The 23,290-nt window shown below is 48.3% G+C and overlaps 1 protein-coding gene across 1 annotated transcript; it reads left to right on the top strand.

Annotated features, from left to right (window-relative positions):
* Positions 1 to 2,333: 2,333 nt before the first annotated feature.
* On the top strand, positions 2,334 to 23,290 carry LOC140720752 (C-type lectin domain family 4 member A-like). The gene is made up of 8 exons (XM_073035579.1): positions 2,334 to 2,373; positions 6,112 to 6,195; positions 6,952 to 7,020; positions 14,611 to 14,727; positions 15,603 to 15,734; positions 21,217 to 21,359; positions 21,869 to 21,930; positions 22,448 to 23,290. Exons 2-8 carry the CDS (start codon positions 6,135 to 6,137, stop codon positions 22,641 to 22,643), a joined length of 780 nt encoding a protein of 259 aa, XP_072891680.1. The 5' UTR covers positions 2,334 to 2,373; positions 6,112 to 6,134; the 3' UTR covers positions 22,644 to 23,290.

The following is a 23,290-nucleotide window of genomic DNA, read 5'->3' on the forward strand; positions in this document are numbered from 1 at the left end:
GAACTGCTTTCATTTCATCCACTTTCTTGAAACCTCCTCGAAAAACGCTAATAGATTTGTTAAGCATGTAGAGGTGTTGACCTCTACGCAAAAAGACCTGTTGACTCTCCCTAATAAGTCACTGTCTATCTAAATACTTGTAGATCCTATCTCTTAGTACTCCTTCCAATAATTTACCTGCTACCGACGTCAAATTTACCGGCCTATAATTTCCCGGATTACTTTTAGGACCTTCTTTAAACAATGGAACAACATGAGCGATCCTCCAATCTTCCGGCACCTCATCCGCAGATACCGACAGTTTAATTATACTTGCAGGGCCCCTGCAATTTCAACACAAGTCTCCTTTAACGTCCGAGAAAATACCCTGTCAGGTCCTGGGGCTTTATCTCCTCTGATTTGCCTCAAGATAGGAAACAGCTCCAGCTCTTCAATCTGTAAATGTTCCGTGACCTCATTACTCGTTTGCCTCATGTCCATTGACTCCGTGGTAGTTTCTTTCGTAACAACTGACGCAAAATAAAAAAAAAAAATAAGATCTCCTCCATTTATTTTGGTTCAATACATAGCCGACCACTCTGATCTTCAAAAGGAATAGTTTTAACCCTTACTATCCTTTTGCTCTTCATATACCTGTAGAATCTCTTTGGATTATCCTTCAGCTTGACTGCCAAAGCTCCCTCACGTCTTCTTTTAGCCCTCCTGAATTGGTTCTTAAGTTGTTGTTTTTTTTTGCACTTTTTACAGTCTTCGAGTAACTTCCTCCCTGTTTCCTATACTTGTCATACATCCTTCTCTTCTTTATCAGCGTTCCAATATCCCTAGAAAACCAAGTTTCCATATTCTTATTCACTTTTCCTTTAATCATGAATCCTTTAATTCAAAGTCTGTTCTCTCAAAATTTCTCCTTGGAAGGCCTTCCACGTACCAACGACATTCTTGCAAGAGAACAACCTGTCCCGTTCTACGGGTTTTATTTATTTTTTCTTATTTCTTCAAAATAGGCCTTTTTCAAGTTTAGAAACTCAACCCGAGCGCTTGATCTATCTTTATCAATGATCAAGTTAAAACTAATGTTGTTATAATCATTGGAACCAAAGTGTTCCCCTGTACACACTTTTTCACTTGGCATAACTCGTTTCTTAAAAGGAAATCTAATATTGCATCCTCTCCAGTCAATACCTCTATATATTGATTCAGAAAACTTTCTTGAACGTATTTTACAAACACTAACCCGTCTAGAAATTTAACAGTATGGGAGTCCCAATCATTATGTAAAAATTAAAATTCCCCGTTATCACAACTTTATGTTTACTGCAGTTGTCTGCTATCTCTCTGCAGACCTGCTGCTCCAATTTTCGCTGACTGTTGGGTGGTCTATAATACAACCCTATTAATGTGGTTATACCATTCCTGTTTCTCAGCTCCACCCATATGGCCTCGGCAGACAAGCCCTCTAATCTGCGCTGCCTGAGCACTGCTGTAACATTTTCCCTGACTAGCAATGCCACGACTCCCCACCCTTGATCACTCTGCCTCTATTACAGCTGAAACATCGGAACCCTGAGACATTAAGCTGTCAGTCCTACCCCTCGTGCAGCAAGTTTCACTAATGGCTATAATGTCATGATACCATGTGTCAATCCACGCCCTCAGCTCGTCTGCCTTCCCCACAATACTCGTCGCATTGAAATAGACACTCCTCAGAAGTTTATTACCAAAACACACAACTCTTCTATTTGTGACGTTGCATGAACCTTTAACACCATTTATTTTCACTCCCGCTCCACTATCTACTCAGGCACTCTGGTTCCAATCCCCCTGTGAATATAGATTAAACGCCCACCAAAATCACTAACAAACCTCCCTTCAGTGGTATTGGTCCTCCTGTGGTTCAGGTGTACGCCTTAACTTTTGTACAGGTCCCACATTCCCAGTGAACCGGAAATCTGAAACTCTGCCCCATATTCCAGTTCCTCAGACACGCGTTCATCCTTCAGAGCATCCTGTTCTTACCCGCACTGGCACATGGCACAGGTAGCAATCCTGATATTACAACCTTTGAAGTCCTGCTTTTTAACTTCCTACCATGCTCTCTATACTCACTCTTCAGGACCTCCTCACTCCTTCTTCCTACTGTTGGTTCACCCTCTGGCCGTTCACCCTCCCAGTTCAGAATGCTGTGCACACGATCAGGGACATCCCTGACCCTGGCACCCGGGAGGAAACAAACCATCTGGGAGTCTCTGTCACGATTACAGAGCCTCCTGTCTGTACCTCTAACTATCGAGTCCCTTATCACTACCGCTCTCCTTTTCTTCACTGCAGAACCAGACTCAGTGCCAGAGATCATTCTGCCGAAACTTGTACCAGGTAAGTCACTATGCAAATCGGTATACGTGCTGTTGAGGACAATGGCGACAGGTGAGCCCTGCTTTGCCTGCCCTTTCCACTTCCCTGGCCTGACGGTAACCCAATTGCCTGTGCGCTGCTCCTTTGGCAAAGCTACCTCCCAGTAGTTACTATCTATAAACTTCTCATTCTCCGGAATGATCCAGAGGTCATCCAGCTCCTGCTCCAGTTCACAAACATGGTTTGACAGGAGCTGCAGCTGGATGCACCTCTTGCAGGTGTCGCTGACTTCTCACTTCCTGCAAGAGGAGCATTCCAGCATCCTGCCTTGCATTGTCTCTACTCTAAACGAGCAAAATAAAATTTAACGGATTAAGGGAGCTAGGACATTACTCTCAGGGAAGAAGGAGGATGAGAGTAGACATGATAGAGGTGTACAAGATATTAAGAGGAATAGACAGTGTGCACAGCGGCGCCTCTTCCCCAGGGTACCACTGCTCAATACAAGAGGACCTGGCTTTAAGGTAAGGGGTGGAAAGTTAGAGTGGGATATTAGAGGAAGGTTTGTTTTACCCAGAGGGTGGTTGGTGCGTGTAATGCACTGCCTGAGTAAGTGGTGGAGACAGATACACTAGTGAAATTTATGAGACTACTAGACAGGTGTATGGAGGAAATTATGGTGGAGTGTTATATGGGAGGCAGAGTTTGAAGATCGGCACAACATTTTGGGCCGAATGTCATGCACTGTGCTATATTGTTCTTTGACTGAGGAGGACAGTGAGTTAGAAAAACATAGGAGTGATGGGTAGAGCGAGGGAGCTGGGGAAAGGAGCGAACCTGAACCATATTAGAGGCATCATGGAGGGTAGAGAGGGAGTGCGAAAGGGCAAATGGGCAGAGATGTACAGGGGGATAGCGGGGAAAAAGAGATGGGAGAGTGAAGACTAAGGTTGTTCGGAGAGAGAGAAAGGAGGCGATAGAAAGGGAGATGAAAGGAGGGGGAAGAAACTTTTAGTGAGGTGGAAAAGCGTACATTGAGAGGGAAACGAAGATGTGCGGTAGGGATACTGGGAGGTGAGAGAGAGGAGGAAAGGTTGGGGAAGGGGAGAAGCAGGGGAGTAGGATGTGGGAAGAATGGAGGGCAGTGGTGGGGGCGAGAAGGTGAAGGCGACAGAGATGGGAGACAGATGAGGAAGGAGGACATCAACGGGACTGAGGCGGGGAAGGGGCAAGGAGGGGACAATAGAGATTTTGGAGGTGGAGGAGAGAGAAGACCGTAAGACCATAAGACTAAAAGCCAAAGGAGCCTAAGTCGGCCATTCGGCCCATCGAGTCTGCTCTGCCATTTCATCATGAGCTGATCCAATCTCCCCTTTAGTCCCACTCCCCCGCCTTCTCACCATAACCTTTGATGCATTGACTATTCAGATACCTATCAATCTCTGCCTTAAATACACCCAATGACAGCCTCCACTGCCGCCCGTGGCAACAAATTCCACAGATTCCCCACCCTCTGACTAAAGAAAAATCGTAGGGGAGCTGAAAATAAAATAAGTGAAGGTGAGCCAATGGGTCTGAGGAGTGAGGTCAGGACGTCCGTCACCTCCGGCCACCTCCGTAAATCATTCCCGCAACTCCCGTTCCGTAATTCCTCTCCCGTTCCTCGGTGCGCCGGAGGGATTACCCCATACCGTACGGTCATGGGAGTACCCTCTCCTCGTCCTTCTCCTCTTCCCCACTCGTCCCCCTCTAATATCATTCTCCACTCTGACCCTCCGCGACCTCTCCGGCGCTCTCTCCCTCACCTTAACTGTCCTGTGTGAAAGGCGGCGGCTCCCGCAGAGGGAAATCGGGAGGTGAAGGGGGTGCGAAAGGTGGGGGGTGAAAAGGAAGTGGAACGCGAAAGGTGGAGGAAACTCGTCCTTGGAATCCCGGCTCCTGGGGAAGTCCGTAAAAGCTGCCTGGCCTTCGCAATTCCACTCGTCCTCCCACCCCGGAGGGAGGTGACTGCCCACCAGCGTGGTGCGATGCCCGAGTGGACAGGACGGGTGGGGCTCCCTCAACACAGCGCTCCGCAGTGCTGTACCCAGCACGACATCGGGAACTGAGGAGAGCCGTGTAGAGGGAAAGTGATGGAGGGGAATGGAGGAAGGGAGGAAGCGAGCGGGAGGGGAGAAGTAAGAATGACGGAGGTGCATGAGGAAAGGGGAGAGAAGCGGTGAAGGGAGGGCGGACAGGTGTGGGGAAGGGAAGGTAGGTGTTGGACGGGGTGTTGAGATGAGGGAAATGGAGAGGTTGAGAGGTGGTGGGGAGGGAGGAGAGGCAAGGAGGGAAGAAAGTGCAGATACGGGCGATGTTGGGACAGGGGAGAGAGGGAGTGAGTGTGGCAGACGTAAGTAGGAGAGAGGGCAAAAGGAAAAGAGGAACGATGTGGTACAAGAGAAGGGGAGGATTGGGTGGAGGATTTAGGAAGGGAGGGATGGATATTGGGCGACGGAGGGGGAGGGCGGGAATTGGGAAGAAGGGAGAGTGATTCCGGCAGACGGCTGTAAGTCCCGGGCTGAACTTTACCAAATTCACAAACACCACCCCCCACCCCCGAAAAAGCGGAATGGAGAGGGATTATGCAGGGAACTGTGATCGGGGTGCAAAAAGTGGATAGGCTGGGGGGGTATCTCCAGTTTGGGGTGACACGGCTGGTGGAGAGGAGAAAGAGAAAGCCGCAGACAAATGGGGAAGTGGGTTGAGAGTGGGGGAAGGTGGGAGAGAAGGAAGAGAGGTATGGTGGAGACAAAGGTGTGTGAGAGCGAAGTGTCATGGAATAAAGAATGGAAGATAGAGTGCCCCACTGGAAGAGAAAGACGAGTACACCCCGTGGGGGACACGAGTTTCCAGGGGAGCTGTTCACGTTACTCGGAAGGAGGGGGAGCTCACTCACCTCGGTGGGGCATGGGTGTTTGTCCTGGGGCTGTGGTTTCTCGCAGACAGAGCGTCTGAAGTACCGACGATGAGCAGGAGCAGTGGGAGTGCCCTTTGCGCAAACCATGAACCAACCGGGAGATGTAAATCTCCTGAAGAATAGAGGCTCTGTATGAGTGAAACAAATCACATCGACTTTCCTTCCACCCGCCCTCCTTCTCTACCTCCCACCGTCTAATCGTTTCGTCTCTCTCCCCATTCGACTGCTCTCTCCATTATCGTCTACATTCCTTCTCCCTCATCCCTCCCTTTCCTGTACTCCTCTTTCTTCTCTCTACCAAACACTCTCTCCTTCCTATCCTCCTCTCCGCTCCTCTCATTCCATTCCTGCCTCTCTTCCTCCCGTTTACACATCCCCACATTTCTCCCTCTCTCTCCCAAACCCCTCTCCCTCTATTTCTCTACCCATCATCCTCTTCCTCCGTTTTCTCATCTCCATCGCTCTTATCTTCCCTTCACTTCCGCCTTACTCCCATCACTTCCCTCTCCCCCTCCACCCACTCACTCCACAATACCCACTTCTCTCTCCGCCAACACCCGATCACTCCCCCCTCTCCCTCCCCCTCTTTCAACCCACTCTCACTACTCTTCTCTGCGCCACTCTTATCTCCGTGGGCCACACTCTCGAACACTCTCAATCCCTCTCCACGGCACCTCCCCCACCGCCTGCTCTCGGTTCCTCTTTATCAGCTGCTCATCTCGTGTTTGTTGGCGTCGGTCTGACTCCCCTGTCAAAACAGGCTTCCTTTGACAACGGTTAATTCTCCTTCCTGAGCTCAGAGACGCAGAGGATCCTCGACGGGATGGACGACAGCGAGACTTACATGAATGTGAAGTTCACAAAAACACGCTCTTCTTCCCGAGGTGAGTGGGGCAGAGAGACGGAGGGAGGGAGATTCACTCTGTGGCTGACCCCGGGAGTGTGTGATGCGACGGTGTGGAGGGAGATTCACTCTGTGTCTGACCCCGGGAGAGTGTGATGGGACGGTGCGGAGGGAGCTTCACTCTGTGTCTGACCCCGGGAGTGTGTGATGGGACGGTGTGGAGGGAGCCCACTAAAATCTATTTTTTATCCCCTCTCGCCCCTTCGTTCTTCTCTCCCTTCTCTTACTCTGTACAATACTTATCTCTTCCCACATTTTCTCTCCCTTTCCCTCTCACGCTCATTCTTCTTGCCCTCTCTTCTCCGCTCTCTTGTCCTCACTCTGACCCTTGTCCACCATCACCCTCTCTCATTTCTCTGTCTCCCTTCTCCCCATGTTGTTCTCTTTCTCTCGCTCCCCTCTAACGCCCCCTCCTCTCTCTCCCTACTAAACCACAGACTCCCCCCCTGCCCACTCTCCCCCGCCATGTCTCTCACGCTATTCCCTCTATTCCTTCTCTCCCACTCTCTCTCTTTCTCTTCCTCCCTCCCTTCTTTCCTGCCTCCATCTCGCTTACACATTCAACCCGCTCGCTAACTATCTCCGAGCCTCTCTCTACTCCTTCTACACCGAGATGAACATTCGGAAAGCGAACGCCTCATCAATACAGAAACAGGTCTGTTACTCCACTGTGCACCTCACTGTCCCCGAATCTCTGCTGCGCTCTCACTCTTCCTTGTCTATCTTTCTCTCGCAGACCATCAGACCTCCACCAACACAAAGCTGAACATTCGGAAAGTCGAACCCCTCATCAATATACAAACAGGTCAGTGATGCAACAACGACGTCATTCTGGAGGGCTCACATGTCATACTCCGAAAGGCCCTAGAGTATAATGTATTCGTCTCCACCAATTCTCTGGCAGCTCCATCCGCAGACTGACCACCATCTGGGTAACAAACGGTTGTCAATCGGCTCACCAGTTGAATCTTTTTTCCCCTCTCTCCTCATACCAGTGCGCTCTGGCTCCCGATTGTCCAGATCTAGGGGAAATAATTGCACCCATTCACTCTGTCTGTGCTCCTCATGGCTTTATATACCCCTGAAAGGTCATCCCTGCGCTACAAGGAATAAAGTCGCAATCACAACCTCTTTCCCGAACTCAGACCCTGGAGTCCCGGCAACGTCGTCGTGAATCTCCCCGTGCACTCATTTCCAGTTTGATGACATCTGTCCGGGAACAGGACGGCCAACACTGAACACCGTACTCCACGTGTATCGACCTCATGTACAACTGCAACATGGTCACCTGACTCCTGTACTCGGTGACACTCTGATGAAGGTCTGCGTTCAGACCCATTCTTCACCGCCCTGTCTACCTGTGACTTCACTTTCTGGGAACCGTGTTCCTGGACCGCGGGTACTTCTGTTCTCCAACACTCCTCAGTGTTCCTCCGGAACTCTGTGAAAGTCCGACCCTGGGCTGTCTGACTGAAATACCATAACTCGCACTGATCCGATTTAAACTGCATTTGCTTCTGCTAGTGATGGGTTCCCAGTCTGAGAAAGGAAGTGCAACCTTAAACCTTCCCTCCTCACACCGCTCCAATTGTGTATCAGTCAGTCAGTCGTGCCTGCACAGCGCCCATCTTCCAGCGCGGTATACCATCTGGGACATTGTTAAAATCTGGGTACATTACATCTACCATCCCGATTTGGTCGGTCCTCCGCAATCAAATAAGTCAGAAATATCTCCTGGGTTCCACATCATCATCCAGAGCAAACAACCATCTAAGCACTTGTTCATATCGTGTTAAATACGATACATACGCTACCGGTGCTTGATATATCAGCTCCGGTAAAATCAGCCCGATAACTCACCCCGGGTCTCACACCATTCAGAATCTCCCTGCCTCTTCTATCTTCCACCATCCCTCTATTCCCTTCTCCCTCCCTCTGTCACTGCTCCGTTCCTCCTACGTCTCTCCCTACTTCCCACTCTTCCATCTTCCACAGCGACCTTGTGAAGGGACTTGTCAAATTCAGCTTACATTATGCCTACCAATCTGCAGAAATCAGTCAGTAAACTCTCCCTGGTCCCCAGACCATTCTACAGGTTAGCTTACAACTGGAAACAATAAACGCCTTATTGAGTTCCCTACACATCACGTCTACCACCCTGCTCTCATGAACCGTCCGGGTTCCTGAATCCTCATTTAGAAACTGCAGAACACTGTGAACACAGCTGAGCACATCTCGGCAACCTGCCTCCCCTCCAGGAACTCTGTCCACACTTCCTGCTGTCATCATCATCAAAGAACCAACCACACTGCCCGGTCATGCTGTCTTCTGCACCCACCCCATGGGAAAGAAGATACGAACGCATGTCTCACTGGAACATAGAACATAGAAATTTATAGCACATTACAGGCGCTTCGGCCCACAATGTTGTGCCGACCGATCACTCAACCTATTCTCATAATGTACGCCATCCAATCCGGGCAACTACCTTGTAAATCTCCTCTGTACTCTCGCTACAGTGTCCACATCCTTCCCGTAGTGAGGTGAGCACAACTGAACACAGTGCTCCAAGTGGGATCTGACCACGGTCTTCTATAGCTGTAACTAGGCACAAGGAGGGTTTCTATCCAACTGTTATCAGACGATCGAACAGTCCCATATTAGGATATTAGGGACGCTGAACCTCACAATCGTCACCTCGTGGCTCTTCCACCTTACTGCCTGCCTGCATGCACTTTCTCTGTAACTGTGACACTTTATTCTGCATTCTGTGACTGATGCACCGCCTTATATTCCAGCGAAGTGATCTGTATCTCTGGAAGTTACTAGGACTTGTCCTGTTTCTGATGAAAATAAGTGATATGGTTGAAAACGTAGATGGGGGTTTTGTAGTTCTACACATGATACATGAAGTTCAGTGGTATTGTGGACCGTGTAGAAGATCTGCAAATATTTCAGTAGGATGTGGATCAGTTTCTGATATGGGTTGGAGAAATGGCAGGATGAACTTAACCCGGACAAACTCAGAAGTTGAACTTCGATAAGTCAAATGGTAAGAGATGGCGCATTATTAAAGACAAGAACCAAAACAGTGTCCAGTTTCATTGTTCGCGGCCATGCTTACTGACAGGGACGTATGCAGGTACATAGCATTCCTGCCTGTATTAGGCTGCATCACGCGTATTATATGAGGATTGGGAAGCTTTTAGAAACGTGCAGGAGGAAACTAAGAAGTTCACTAGGAAGGAAAAAATGAATTATGAAAGGAAGCTGGCGGCGAATATCAAAGAAGATACTAACATAATGGCATGTTATAGAAAGCAAATGGCATGTTGTCCTTTATAACAAGCAGAGTTGAGTATAGAGTATGAGCAAAGAGGTCGTTCAGCCGTTGAACAGGGCCCAGGTGACACCACTCGGGATACACTGTGTAGTTTTGGTCTCCAATTTTGAGGTAGGACATTCTTGTTATTGAGGTAGTGCAGTGTAGGTTCACGAGGTTAATTCCCGGGTTGGCGACACTGTCATACGTTGAAAGATTGGAGCGACTGGACTTGTATACACCAGGATTTGGAAAGATGAGAGGGGATCTGATTGAAACATATAAGGGTGTGAAGAGATTGTACACGCTAAAGGCAGTAAACATGTTCCCGAAGTTGGGGGAGTAGAGAACTAGAAGCCACCGTTGAAGAATGAGGGGTAGGCCATTTAGAGGAATTTTTTTTCACCCAGCGAATAGTGGATCTGTGGAATGCTCTGCCTCAAGAGGCAGTGCAGATCAGTTCTCGGGATGCTTTCAAAAAACAGTTAGATACAGCTCTTAAAGATAGTGGAGTCAAGGGATATGGGGAGAAGGCAAGAACGGGATACAGATTGTGGATGATCCGCCATGCTCAGAGTGAATGGGCGCTGCCGGCTCGAAGGGCAGAATGGCCTTCTCCTGCACCTGTTGTCTATCGTCTAGTAAGTGATTTTTTTATGTATATGAAGGGTAAAAGAGAGTCAAGGGTAGATATTTGACAAATGGAAAACGTCGCTGGGGACATTGTAATGAGAGACCCAGAGAAGACACAGGAACTGAATGTATCCTTTGCACTGGACTTCACAGTGGAAGGTCTGCAGTATACCAGACATTCAAGAGTGTCAGGGAAATGAAGTCTCTGCAGTGAAAGTTACGATTGAGAAGATGCTCAGGAAGCTTAATGGTCTGAGGGTGGATAAATCTCCCGGACCCGACGGAATGCAGCCTCGGGTTCTGGAGGAAGTAGCTGGAGTGATTGCGGAGACAATGATCTTCCAGGAATCGATAGATTCTGGCATTGTACCGGATGACTGGAAAATTGCTAATGTTGCTCCGCTATTTAGGTAGGGTGTACGCAGCAGAAAGGAAACTATAGACCTGCTAGCCTGACAGCAGAGTTTGGAAAGTTGTTGGAATCCATTGTTATAGACAAACTGTGCGCTCTAATCCTCGATTCTCCAAGTCTATAGAAAATGACTCTGCACATTCACCTTGTTTGTGCCCCATGTGGTTTTATAAACCTCTGTTCGTCACCCATGAACTCCAAGGAATAAAATCCTAACCTGTCCGAATTATCTCTATAACTTGATCCCTCGAGTCTCGGCAATATCCCCGTAAAGCTCCCTCTGCAAACTTTGCTGCTCGGTGGCATTTCTCCGAACGTACGTGGACAAACACTGTTCTCCAAGGGTGGCCTTCCCTACATCTTGTACAACTGCAAAGTCACCTCTGGACTCCTGTATTCAGAGCCTTGATTGATGAAGATGCAATCTTCACCGCCATATCCAACCTTGACCTCAATTTCTGGGAACCGTTTATCCGTAGCCGTGAGTCCATCTATTCTATAATACTTCCCAGTGTTCCTCCTGTTCACTGTGAATGCCCCGCCCTAGCTTGTCTTTCTGAAATACAACAGTTCGCACTGATCTCAGTCCATAACCGCCCACTCCTTTCCTGTCCGCATACCTATCCAAATTGTTTTATTTAAATGACAATAACGAACCTGCCTCCACCACTTCTCCTGGAATCTCGTTCCACACACAGCTACCACTCTCTGTGTAAGAGGTCCACCCTCGTGTTACCCATAAACATTCGCACCTTAACTCTCAACTCATGTCCTCTTGTTTGAACCTCCTCTACTCTTAATGAAAAACGGCTTTCCACATCAACTCTATGTATCCCCCTCATAATTTTAAATACCTCTATCAAATCCCCCCTCAATCTTCTCTGCTCCAAAGAACAAAGAGCTAACATGTTCAACCTGTCTCTGTATCTTAGCTGTTGAAACCCAGGAAACATTCTAGTAAATGTCCTCCATACTCTCACTATTTTGTTGAAATTTTTCCTATAATTCGGTGACCAGAACTGTACACAATAGTCCAAATTTGGCCTTATCAATTCCTTGTACAATTTTAACATTACATCCCAACTCCTATACTCAATGCTCTAATTTGTAAAGGCCAGCATTCCAAAAGCTTTCTTCACCACCCTATACAAATGGGATTACACCTTCAGGGAACAAAGCACAATTATTCCTAGATCATTCTGTTCTACTGCGTTCCTCAGTGCTCTAACATCTTCCATGTATGTCCTATTTTGATTTGTCCTACCAAAATGTAGCATCTCACACTTAACAGCATTAAACTCCATGTGCCATCTTTCATCTCATTCTTCTAACTCTCCTGAATCTCTCTGCAAGATTTGAAAACCGACTTCATTCCCCACAGCGCCACCTATCTTAGTATCATCTGCATACTTAATAATCCAACTTAACACCCCATCATTCAGATAATTAATGTATATGACAAAAAAAATGGACCCAGTACAGATCCCTGAGGGACACCACTACTCACCGGCCTCCAACCTGACAAACAGTTATCCACCACTACTCTCTGGCATCTCCCATCCAGCCATGTGAATCTATTTTACTTCTTCAATATTAATACCGACTGATCCTTCCTAACTGACCTTACGTGTGGAACTTTGTCAAAGGCCTTACTGAAATCCATATAGACAACATCCACTGCTTTACACTCGTCAACTTTCCTTGTAACCCCTACAAAAAAATCAATAATATTTGTCAAACATGACCTTCCACGCATAAATCCATTTGCCTGTTCCTAATCAGAGCGTGTCTATCCGGATAATTATATATATAATCTCTAAGAATACTATCCATTAATTTATACACCACTGACGTCAAGCATACAGGCTGATAATTGCTAGGTTTAATCTTAGAACCCTTTCAAACAATGGAACCACATGAGCAATACGCCAATCCTCCGGAACAATCCCCGTTTCTATTGTAATTTGAAATATTTTGTCAGTGCCTCTGATAATTCTGCACCAACTTCACTCAAGGCCCGAGGGAAATCCCAACTGGACCAGGAGATTTATCGACTTTTATATTTTTTCAAAGCGCCAGTATTTTTATAATCATAGTTTCCATAACTACCCTACTAGTTTCCCTTACCTTACACAAATCAATATCCTTCTCTTTAGTGAATACCGAAGAAAAGAATAAGTTCAAAACTTCCCCCCTCTCTTTGGCTCCACACATGATTCTCTAAGGGACGAATTTTATCCGTCACTGTCATTTTGCTTTTCATATAACTGTATAAATCGTTTGGATTTACTTTCACCTTACTTGCCAAAGCAACCTCATAGCTTCGTTTAGCTTTTCTAATTTATTTCTTTAGTTTTTTTACATACTTTATATTCCTCGAGCACCACATTTACACCATGCTACCTATATTTATTATAGATATCTCTCCTTTATCCGAGCCAAGTTTCCAATATCCCATGAAAGCCATAGCCCTCTCAAACGTTTAACCTTTCCTTTCAACCTAACAGGATCAAAAAATTTCTGTACCCTCAAAATATCACATTTAAATGACCGCCATTTCCCTATTCCATCCTTCCCATAAAACGAATTGTCCCAATCCACTCCTCCTAAATCCTTACATATCTTCTCAAATTTAGCCTTTCTCCGATTAAAAATCCCAACCCTGGGTCCAGTCCTATCCTGCTCCATAATTATATTGAAAGTAATGGCATTGTGATCACTGGATCCGAAGTGCTCCCCAACACATACCTCCGTCACCTGACCTATTTCATTCCCTAACAGAAGACCCAACACGGCCCCTTCTCTCGTTTGTTCCCCAAGTATTGCTGCAAAAAACTATCCTGCACACATTATACAGACTCCGATCTATCCATCCCTTAGACTGTATGGGCTTCATAGTATATGTGAGGAAAATTCAATTCTCCCACAATCACAGCCTTGTGCTTACTACAAATATCTGCTATCTCCTTGCACATTTGTTCCTCCTATTCTCGGTCCCCGTTAGTTTGTCTATAATAAACCCCTATAGATGTACTACACCTTTCCTATTCCCATTCCTTAATTCCACCCAAAAGCACGACGAGCCCTCTAATCTATCCTGCCAGAGCAACGTTGTAATATTTTCTATGACAAACAACGCAACACCTCCCCCTCTTTTCCCTCTGATTCTATCACACCTGAAGCAACGAAATCCAGGAATATTTAGTTGCCAATCACCCCGCTACTGCAATCATGTTTCACTAATAGCTACAACATCGTATTTCCATGTATCAATCCATACTCTGAGCTCATCCGCCTTTCTTACAATGCTCCCAGCATTAAAATAAATGCATTTAAGAAATTCCCAACCTCGTCCTCTCTGTTTATCTCTAACAGTACAAAGAACTTTACTGTCTTCTTTTTCTTTCTTCTCCCATACATCTGTTCCTACACTCTGGTTCCCCTCCCCCCTCATAGCTAGTTTAAATCCACCGGAGCCTCTCTAGCAAACTTACCTGCAACAATACTTGTTCCCCTCCACTTCAGATGTAAACCGTCCTGCCGGAACAGGTCCCACCTTCCCTGGAAAAATGCCAAATTATCTATAAATCTGAAGCCCTCCCTCGTGCACCATGTCTGCAGCCACTTGTTGATCAGCACTATCTTACTATTTCTAAACTCACCTGTACGTGGAACTAGTAGCAATCTTGAGATTGCTCTCCTGGAGGTCCTGTCCTTTAACTTAAATCGAGCCCAAGCTCTTAAGCCTTCACATTGCTCCCGGCTCACTTTTGTGCCTGCTGTACAAGTCTGTGTTCCTTTAAAATCTTCCGCTCTTCACTGCCCGACGTTACACGCCTGCGCAGTCCCGCATCTCTTACCCCAATGAGAAAAAAAAATCAAAATGGCTCCCTCTTCTCACGCCGCCATTCGCTCTCTCCCTTCTCTTTTCGTTTTCTTTCCCCCATTCTCTCACATTTTCCCGCCCATTGCTCCCCCTCACCATAACTTTACTTCTACTTCTGTTCATCTGAATGGTCTCTCCACAGGTCCGCATAAACAGGAGCCGAACGAGAATTTCAGAAATAGACCGGACCGTAGAATCTGCATATTCTGCCTAATTACGTCCATCCTCTTCACGATAGTGGTCGGGCTGTCGATCCATGGTGAGTCGAACGGACTCTGGTTGGAGTCAGACTGTAAACTAACAGTGTGGAATGAAACGTGAGTGTAAAACCTCACAGTAACACGGACTCGCTGCTCAACGTGTCACAACACGTACCTCAACATCACACTGACACGTACCTCACCGTGCCACGGAGACACCACTCACTGTGACACGTACACGCTCCTCAATGTGGCCCGTCCGGCTCCGCACCGTGACAAAGACTCACACTACACTGTCACACCCCTTACTGAGACGGTATAACATAACACCGATGCACCACTCACAGAGGGAATTACCCACACCTCACCCTGACACAAGCAAACCCTTGCCGCAATAGCGACACTGAAATTTACAACGAAACCCACATAGTGCACTCCGTGACATCGGCGCACACCTCAGCGTGACACTGGCACACCTACCGTAGCGATGACATGCCTCTCACCGTGACACAGACCATTTCTCAGATACCCCAACACCGTCACACCTCAAGGCCCCTCACACTGACATTTCTGTCGCCATGACATCGAGATGCACTTCATTGTTTCCCGATATACCTCCCTCCGGGGCACAGGAACTCCTAACACAGTGGCAACGACACGTTCCTCACAGGAACTCTGACATACTCCGCATGAAACAGACGCAGAACCCCATGGTAACAACAAAAACATCACCAGGACATTGAGAAACCCTCAGCGTGACACAGACACGTCACTCAACCTGGCGCTCACACCTCTCACTGTGCCCCCAGCACATCCTTCACTATGACACCATTCACCGTGACACTGACACAACACTCTCCGTGACCCGTTCGGTAGCGTGACGCTGACTCACGTGTCACTGTAAACGCTAAACATCCTTCACCATCTCTCTCAGTATCGCAGATTCGTCAGTCTCTTAAACGGATGCACAGCGATCTCCGTCACCAGTTCACTGAGATGGAAACGAAGTACAGATCTGTCAACGAAACCAAGGCTCAAATCTGTGCATTTTTGATCAGCAGACGAGGTGAGGCATCATCCCCCTCTTTCACCCGCTCCTCATCACAGGGCAGGCATGGAGAGAGGAAGCGTCACTCTGTGCTTGACATCGGGAGTGTGTGAAGAGGTGTTATGGAGGGTGATTCACTTTGTGTTTGACCTGTGAGTGTGTGATGCGGCGGGATGGTGCAGACAGTGTTTCATTTCCTCTCTGATCACAGGCGGGTGGAGGGAGATTGTCTCTGTGTCTGATCCCGGGAGAGGACGGTGCTGAGGGAGTTTCATTCCGTGTCTCTTCCGGCTATGTGATGAGACGGTGTGGAGGGAATTTCACTCTGTGTCTGTCCGCAAGAACGTGTGATGTGACAGTGAGCAGCGCGCAGTCTGAACCCATACATGTATGATGGGGCGGTAGGGAGAGAGAGCTTCACGCTGTGTCTGACCTCTGTTGTGTATGTTGTAACAGTGTAAGGGAGTTTCTCTTTGTGTTTGTCTCCTGGATTCCGTGTTGGGACACCGCTGAAGGAGATTCCACACAGTGGCAAAGGATTGGATGATTGGAAGTTCCTGTGTCTCACACCAGAAGTGCGTCACTGGACAGTGTGGATTGAAATTCTGTTTTTATGTGTCGCTCAGGCAGTCTGTGATAGGATGGTGGGAAGGAAATGAGTAATTGACACCTGTAGTTTATGACGGGACGGTGTTGACGGAGCTAAACCTTACAACTTGAGTCTGCCACCAGTAGAGTGTGCTAGGACAGTGAAAACGCATATTCAGTCTATGGGAGGGTGTGGAAGGTGTGTTTATCTGACCCCGGAAACGGGTAATGGGCAGTTTAGAGGGAGCCTCAGGTTGTTTCTGACCCCAGGAATGTGTGTTAGGACGTTCTGGAGGGAGCTTCACTCTGTGTCTAACCCTGGGAGTGAATGATCGGACGGTATAGAGCAAGCTTTACTTTGCGTCTGATGCAGTGTTGTTGCGATGGGATGCTATGCAGCGACCATCACTCTGTGTCTGACCCCAGGAATGTGTCTTGGGAGAGTCTGGAGCAAGCTTTACTCCGTGTCTTATACTGGGAGTGTCTGATGGGAGAATGCCATGCGATGTTCGCACTGTGTTCAACCCCTGGGATTGAGATGGGAGTGTATGGAGAGGAGCGTTACTCTTCGCCTGACGTCCATGTTCTGTGAAAGGATGTTGTGGAAGATGCCTCACTCTGTGACGGACACAGTGTGCGTGTGAAGAAATGCTACGGAGGGAGCATCACTCTATATCTGATCCTTGGCGTGTGTGTTGGGATTGTGTGGAAATGCTCCACTCTGTGTTGAGCACCGTGTTGTGTGAGGGTGTGGCGGTTGCAATTACCAGCCACGCCATCAACCGGGCATTTTAAAGTGTCCCGTAGCCGACCATCCCCCCGATCATCTGGCAAACGACTGAGCTTTTGCATTCACTGCCCATTCTCTTGTTGGTACATCTATGTGTTGTTGCAAACAAAAACAAACAAGCAAACAAACAAACTATCCTGCTCACACTTTACAGACTCCAATCCACCCAGCTCTTTTACAGAATGGGCTTCCCGATGCTTACTACAAATATCTGCTATCTCCCTACAAATGTGCTGCTCCAATTCTCGCTCCCCGTTAGGTGGTCTATAATACACCCCTATAAGTTTTACTACAACTTTCTCATTCCTCAATTCGACCCAAATACTCTCCCTAGACGAGCCGTCTAATCTATCCTGCCAGAGCATCATTGTAATATTTTCTCGAACAAGCAATACTACACCTCCCTCTCTTGCCCCTCCGATTCTATCACATCTGAAAATACGAATTCCAGGAATATTTAGTCGCCAATCACACTCCTCCTGCAACCATGTTTAACTAATTGCTACAATAACACATTTCCAGGTATCATTCCATGCTCCATGCAAGACCAAGGAGATGGTGGTGGACTTTAGGAGATCTAGGCCTCATATGGAGCCAGTGATCATTAATGGAGAATGTGTGGAGCAGGTTAAGACCTACAAGTATCTGGGAGTACAGTTGGACGAGAAGCTAGACTGGACTGCCAACACAGATGCCTTGTGCAGGAAGGCACAGAGTCGACTGTACTTCCTTAGAAGGTTGGCGTCATTCAATGTCTGCAGTGAGATGCTGATGATGTTCTATAGGTCAGTTGTTGAGAGCGCCCTCTTCTTTGTGGTGGCGTGTTGGGGAGGAAGCATTAAGAAGAAGGACGCCTCACGTCTTAATAAGCTGATAAGGAAGGCGGGCTCTGTCGTGGGCAAAGTACTGGAGAGTTTATCATCGGTAGCTGAGCGAAGGGCGCTGAGTAGGCTACGGTCAATTATGGAAAACCCTGAACATCCTCTACATAGCACCATCCAGAGACAGAGAAGCAGTTTCAGCGACAGGTTACTGTCGATGCAATGCTCCTCAGACAGGATGAAGAGGTCAATACTCCCCAATGCCATTAGGCTTTACAATTCAACTGCCAGGACTTAAGAACTTTTTTTAAAGCTATTATTAATGCTTTTTGAGTTAGTGTTTTAGATGCATATCATATTATTACTGAGTTAAGTATTGTATGTAATGAGTTTTTGCTACAACAAGTGTATGGGACATTGGAAAAAAATGTTGAATTTCCCCATGGGGATGAATAAAGTATCTATCTATCTATCTATCTATCTAGGCCCATCCACCTTTCTTACAGTGCTCCCAGAATTGAAATAAATACATTTAAGAAATTCGCCACCTATTCCACTCTGTTTATCCCTAACGGTGCAAACAACTTTAGTATCTTTTGTTTCTTACTTCTCCCCTACATCTTCGGTCTGAGCGCTCCCCTTCCCTATCACCTGCCTATCCACCCTCACACACTGTCTACAACCTTTCTCTAATCCTGAACTAATCTCCTCTCTCCTAGTCTCTTCAATGTGATTCCCAGCCCCAACCATTCTAGTTTAAAGTCTCTCCAGTAGCCTTAGCAAATCTCCCCGCCAGGATAGGATATTGGACCCCCGAGGATTCAAGTGCAATCCGCCCTTTTTCTACAGGTCACACCGGCACATCCTTCACTGTGACACCATTCACCGTGACACTGACACAACACTCTCTGTGACCCGTTCGGTAGCGTGACGCTGTCTCATGGGTCACTATAAAGGCTAAACATCCTTCACCATCTCTCTCAGTATCACAGATTCGTCAGTCTAAGGAAACCTGCCACCGAAACTACCATGAGTTAAACTCAACCCTTCAATCCAGGCTTTCTGCGCTCAAGTCTAATCTATCCGTTTTTAAACAAATACACAGCGATCTCCGTCACCAGTTCTGTAAATTTTTGACCAGCAGAAGAGGTGAGGCATCAATCCCCTCTTTCACCCGCTCCTAATCACAGGGCAGGCATGGAGAGAGTATGCGTCACTCTGTGCTTGACATCGGGAGTGTGTGAAGAGATGGTATGGAAGGTGATTCACTCAGTGTTTGACCCGGTGAGTGTGTGATTGGAATGCGTGGAGGAAGTTTCACAATATCAATGTATCCAGGAAATTGTGAAGGGACGTTGAGGAGATGGATTCACTCTGTGTCTGACCCCGGGGGTGTGTGTTGGGACGGTGTGGAGGGAGATTCACTCTGTGTCTGACCCCAGGAGTGTGTGATGGGACGGTGTGGAGGGAGATTCACTCTGTGTCTGACCCGGGGAGTGTGTGATGGGACGGTGTGGAGGGAGATTCACTCTGTGTCTGACACCGGAAGTGTGGGATGGGACGGTGTGGAGGGAGATTCACTCTGTGTCTGACCCCGGGATGGGAAGAAGTCTCGTAGGTGCAAGGTAAGGGGAAAGATCAATGTGTGTGGGCGGAATGCAGGGGAAGGTGAAGAAGGAATGTAAGGGCATCGCTCGATGGATAGCAGAAGGATGCGGAACATTCCCGTGGTCAGTCAGAGAGTGGAGCTCCCTCCACACCGTCCCATCACACACTCCCGGTGTCAGACACCGACTGAATCTCCCTCCACACCGTCCCATCTCACACTCCCCGGGTCAGACACAGAGTGAATCTCTCTCCACACCGCCCCATCACACACTCCCGGGATCAGACACAGAGTGAATCTCCCTCCACACCGTCCCATCACACACTCCTGGGGTCAGACACTGAGTGAATCTCCCTCCGCACCGTCGTATCACAGTCCCGCGTTCAGGCATAGAGTGAATCTCCCTCCACATCGTCGCATCACAGTCCCGCGGTCAGACATAGAGTGCAATTCCCTCCACATTGTCCCATCACACACTCCCGTGGTCAGACACAGAGAGAATCACCTTCCACACCGTCCCATCACACTCTCCCGGGGTCAGACACAGAGTGAAACTCCCTCCACACTGTCCATTCACACACTCGCGGGGTCAGACACAGAGTGAATTTCCCTCCACACCGTCCCATCACACACTCCCGGGGTCAGACACAGAGTGAATCTCCCTCCACACCGTCCCATCACACACTCCCGGGGTCAGACACAGAGTGAATCTCCCTCCACACCGTCCCACCACACACTCCCGTGGTCAGAGACAGACTGAATCTCCCTTCACACCGTCCCATCACACACTTCCGGGGTCAGACACTGAGTGAAGCTCCTTCCACACATTCCCATCACACACTCCCGGGGATAGACGCACACTGAATCTCCCTCCACACCGTCCTATCATGCACACCTGTGGTCAGACACAGAGTGAATCTCCCTCCACACCGTCCCATCACACACTCCCCGGGTCAGACACAGAGATAATCTCCCTCCACACCGTCCCATCACACACTTCCGGGGTCAGACACTGAGTGAAGCTCCTTCCACAACTTCCCATCGCACACTCCCGGGTATAGACACAGAGTGAATCTCCCTCCGCACCGTCCCATCACAGACTCCCGTGGGCAGACACAGACTGATCTGCCACCGCCAGGCGGAGGCAGGAGTGAGCTAATAGGAAACTGATGGAGGAGGCATAGTGAACATGGGATAAGGGAAGGGAGCGGGAGGTAATTACCGGAAGTTGGACAATTCAAGGTAGCTTCATCCTGTGTCTGACCCTGGAAAGTGTGAATGGCGAATGTGGATCTCGAGAGTGCTTGATGCGGCAGGTCGGATACTGAATTGCTACACTTTGCGTCTGACTCTGACTGTGGGAATTGATGATGCCGAGGGACAACTAGAATGAGTGACGCGACTGTGCGGAGTGAGTTTCGTTCTGCGTTCTATCCCAGAAGGGTGTGATAGGACGGTGTGGATGGAGTTTCACATCGACCCCGGGAATGTTTGAAAGGACGGTGTGAAGGGAAATTTATTTTGTGTCTGACTCCAGGAGTGTATGAGGGGACGCTGTGGAGGCAGCTTCACTCTCTGTCTGCCCCCGGGTGTGTGTGATTGGACGGTGTGGAGAGAGTTTAACTTTTTCTGACCCCAGCTGATACAACGGGATTTATGGAGGGAGATTCACGGTTTGTTGTACCTGAGTTGCAGAGACAACGTGTCCCCAGGAATGGATCAAAAATGAAGACCGTTGTTATTTCATATCGACGTTTGGAACATCTTATGATGGAGCGAGGCAAAATTGTTCGGAACTTGATTCAAGGCTCCTCGAAATAAATTCAAATAAGGAAAAGGTATGTCTTACCGCGAGAAGAGATATCAATAATCTGAATACCACCACACACTCCAGATGTGAGACTCAGAGTGAATTTCCCTACACACATTCCCACCAAACACTCCAGGTGTGAGACACAGAATGAAGCTCCTTCCACACCGTCCCAGCACACACTCCCTGAGTCAGACACAGAGGGAATCTCCCTCCACACTGTCCCTTCACACACTCCCGGGGTCAGACACAGAGGGAGTCTTCCTCCACACCGTCCCATCTACACTCTCCCGTGGTCAGACACAGAGTGAATCTCCCTCCACACCGTCCCATCACACACTCCCGGGGTCAGACACAGAGTGAATCTCCCTCCACACCGTCCCACCACACACTTCCGGAGTCAGACAAACAGTGAAACTCGCACCATCGTCCCAAGCTCAGACACTGTGTGATTCCCTCTCTGTACCGTCCCTTCACATGGATATGCATTGTTAGAGTCTGGTTCTAAACATTAACTGAAGGGATTTAATTTCACAGAAGTTTGTTTCCAGCGCTGTCCAACGATACGTAACATACTGGATTGGAAAATGCACGGACAGGTGAGGTTTGGACTGTTGCAGCTCTGTGGTGTGCGAGTGGGTCAGTGGGATCAGTTTGGAGAAAGACAGTGTTGTGGAGAGAGTGGGACAGTGGGATTAGTTTGAAGACTGAAATGGGGTCGTGGGGAAAAAATCGGGCAGTGGGATTTGTTTGATTTCTGACACAGATCTGTGCGGAGAGAGTGAGTCAGTGAGATCAGTTTGGAGAAAGACAGGGTTGTGGGGAGAGTGAGACAATGGGATTAGTTTGTTCACTGACACAGGGTTGGCGGGAGAAAGTGGTGCAGCGGGATTAATTTGGGAGCTGATTCGGGATTGTAGGGGAGAGCGGTGTAATGGGATTCGTACGGCGATGGACCCGGCGCTGAGGGGAGAGCACGGTATCATAGGATAAGTTAAGAGGCTGACAAGGGGCTGTGGCGAGTGCTCAGATTAGTGGGATGAGTTTGGCGAAGGTCTCCGTTTGTCTGCTGGATCTGTTTTGTCTCTGTTGAAATTGTCTAACCCTCTTTAACAGGAATGTGGCATCTGATCTTGTGTACGAGTTAAACTATGAAACGCCCACCTGCAGTAAGTGCGGATCGAGTTACCGTTACAGTTGCAAAAGTAAATTCAGATTCATCTGCGAGAAGACGGCATATTTATACCCGGATATTCCTGAAGAGGTCCGAGGTCTCTGTCAACTGCCTTTCGGGACGACTTCAAACAAGTGACTTCACCCCACTTCTCCCCATTCAATCTACACCCTCACTCCCCCATCCTTTCATCCCCTCCCACCCTATCTTCCCCACCTTTCTAACCCAGTCTCCTCCTCTACTCGCATCTCCATTCTCCCCCCTACTCTCCCTCTCCCCACCTAGACCGCTCTTCTCCCCTCCCTGCCCCAAACTCCCCCGCTCCCCCATTTACTCCTCCTTTCTACTCACTCCTCTTTTCACTCTGCCCTTCTTCTCATAAACTCATTCCGCTTCTCCCCATTTATCTCTGTCTCTTACCCCAGTCCCTGCCTCTCCTCTCTCCGTTGTCACCACCCACTCTCACCTCAATGCTGTGCATACTAGCTCTCGATGCCCCAGCCAAGGGGAAAAAAGGGCTGTGTATTCACCCTATCTGTGCCTCCCCTGGCTTCATACCCACGCTCCAAGGAACAAAGTCCCATCCTTCTCGTCTCTTCTCCATAACTCAGACCCTCGAGACCCGGCAATATCCTCGTAAATCTCCCTCCGCACTCCTTCCATCTCAGTGGCGTCTTTCCTACAGGAGGGCGACCAGAACTGAACACCGCCCTCCAAGCTGGGCCTCACCGACCTTTCCTGCAACTACAACGTGACTCAATGCGGTGCAAAGATGTAAAATTAAC

This window comes from Hemitrygon akajei, unplaced genomic scaffold (genome assembly GCF_048418815.1).
Source record: "Hemitrygon akajei unplaced genomic scaffold, sHemAka1.3 Scf000046, whole genome shotgun sequence".
NCBI lineage: Eukaryota > Metazoa > Chordata > Chondrichthyes > Myliobatiformes > Dasyatidae > Hemitrygon > Hemitrygon akajei.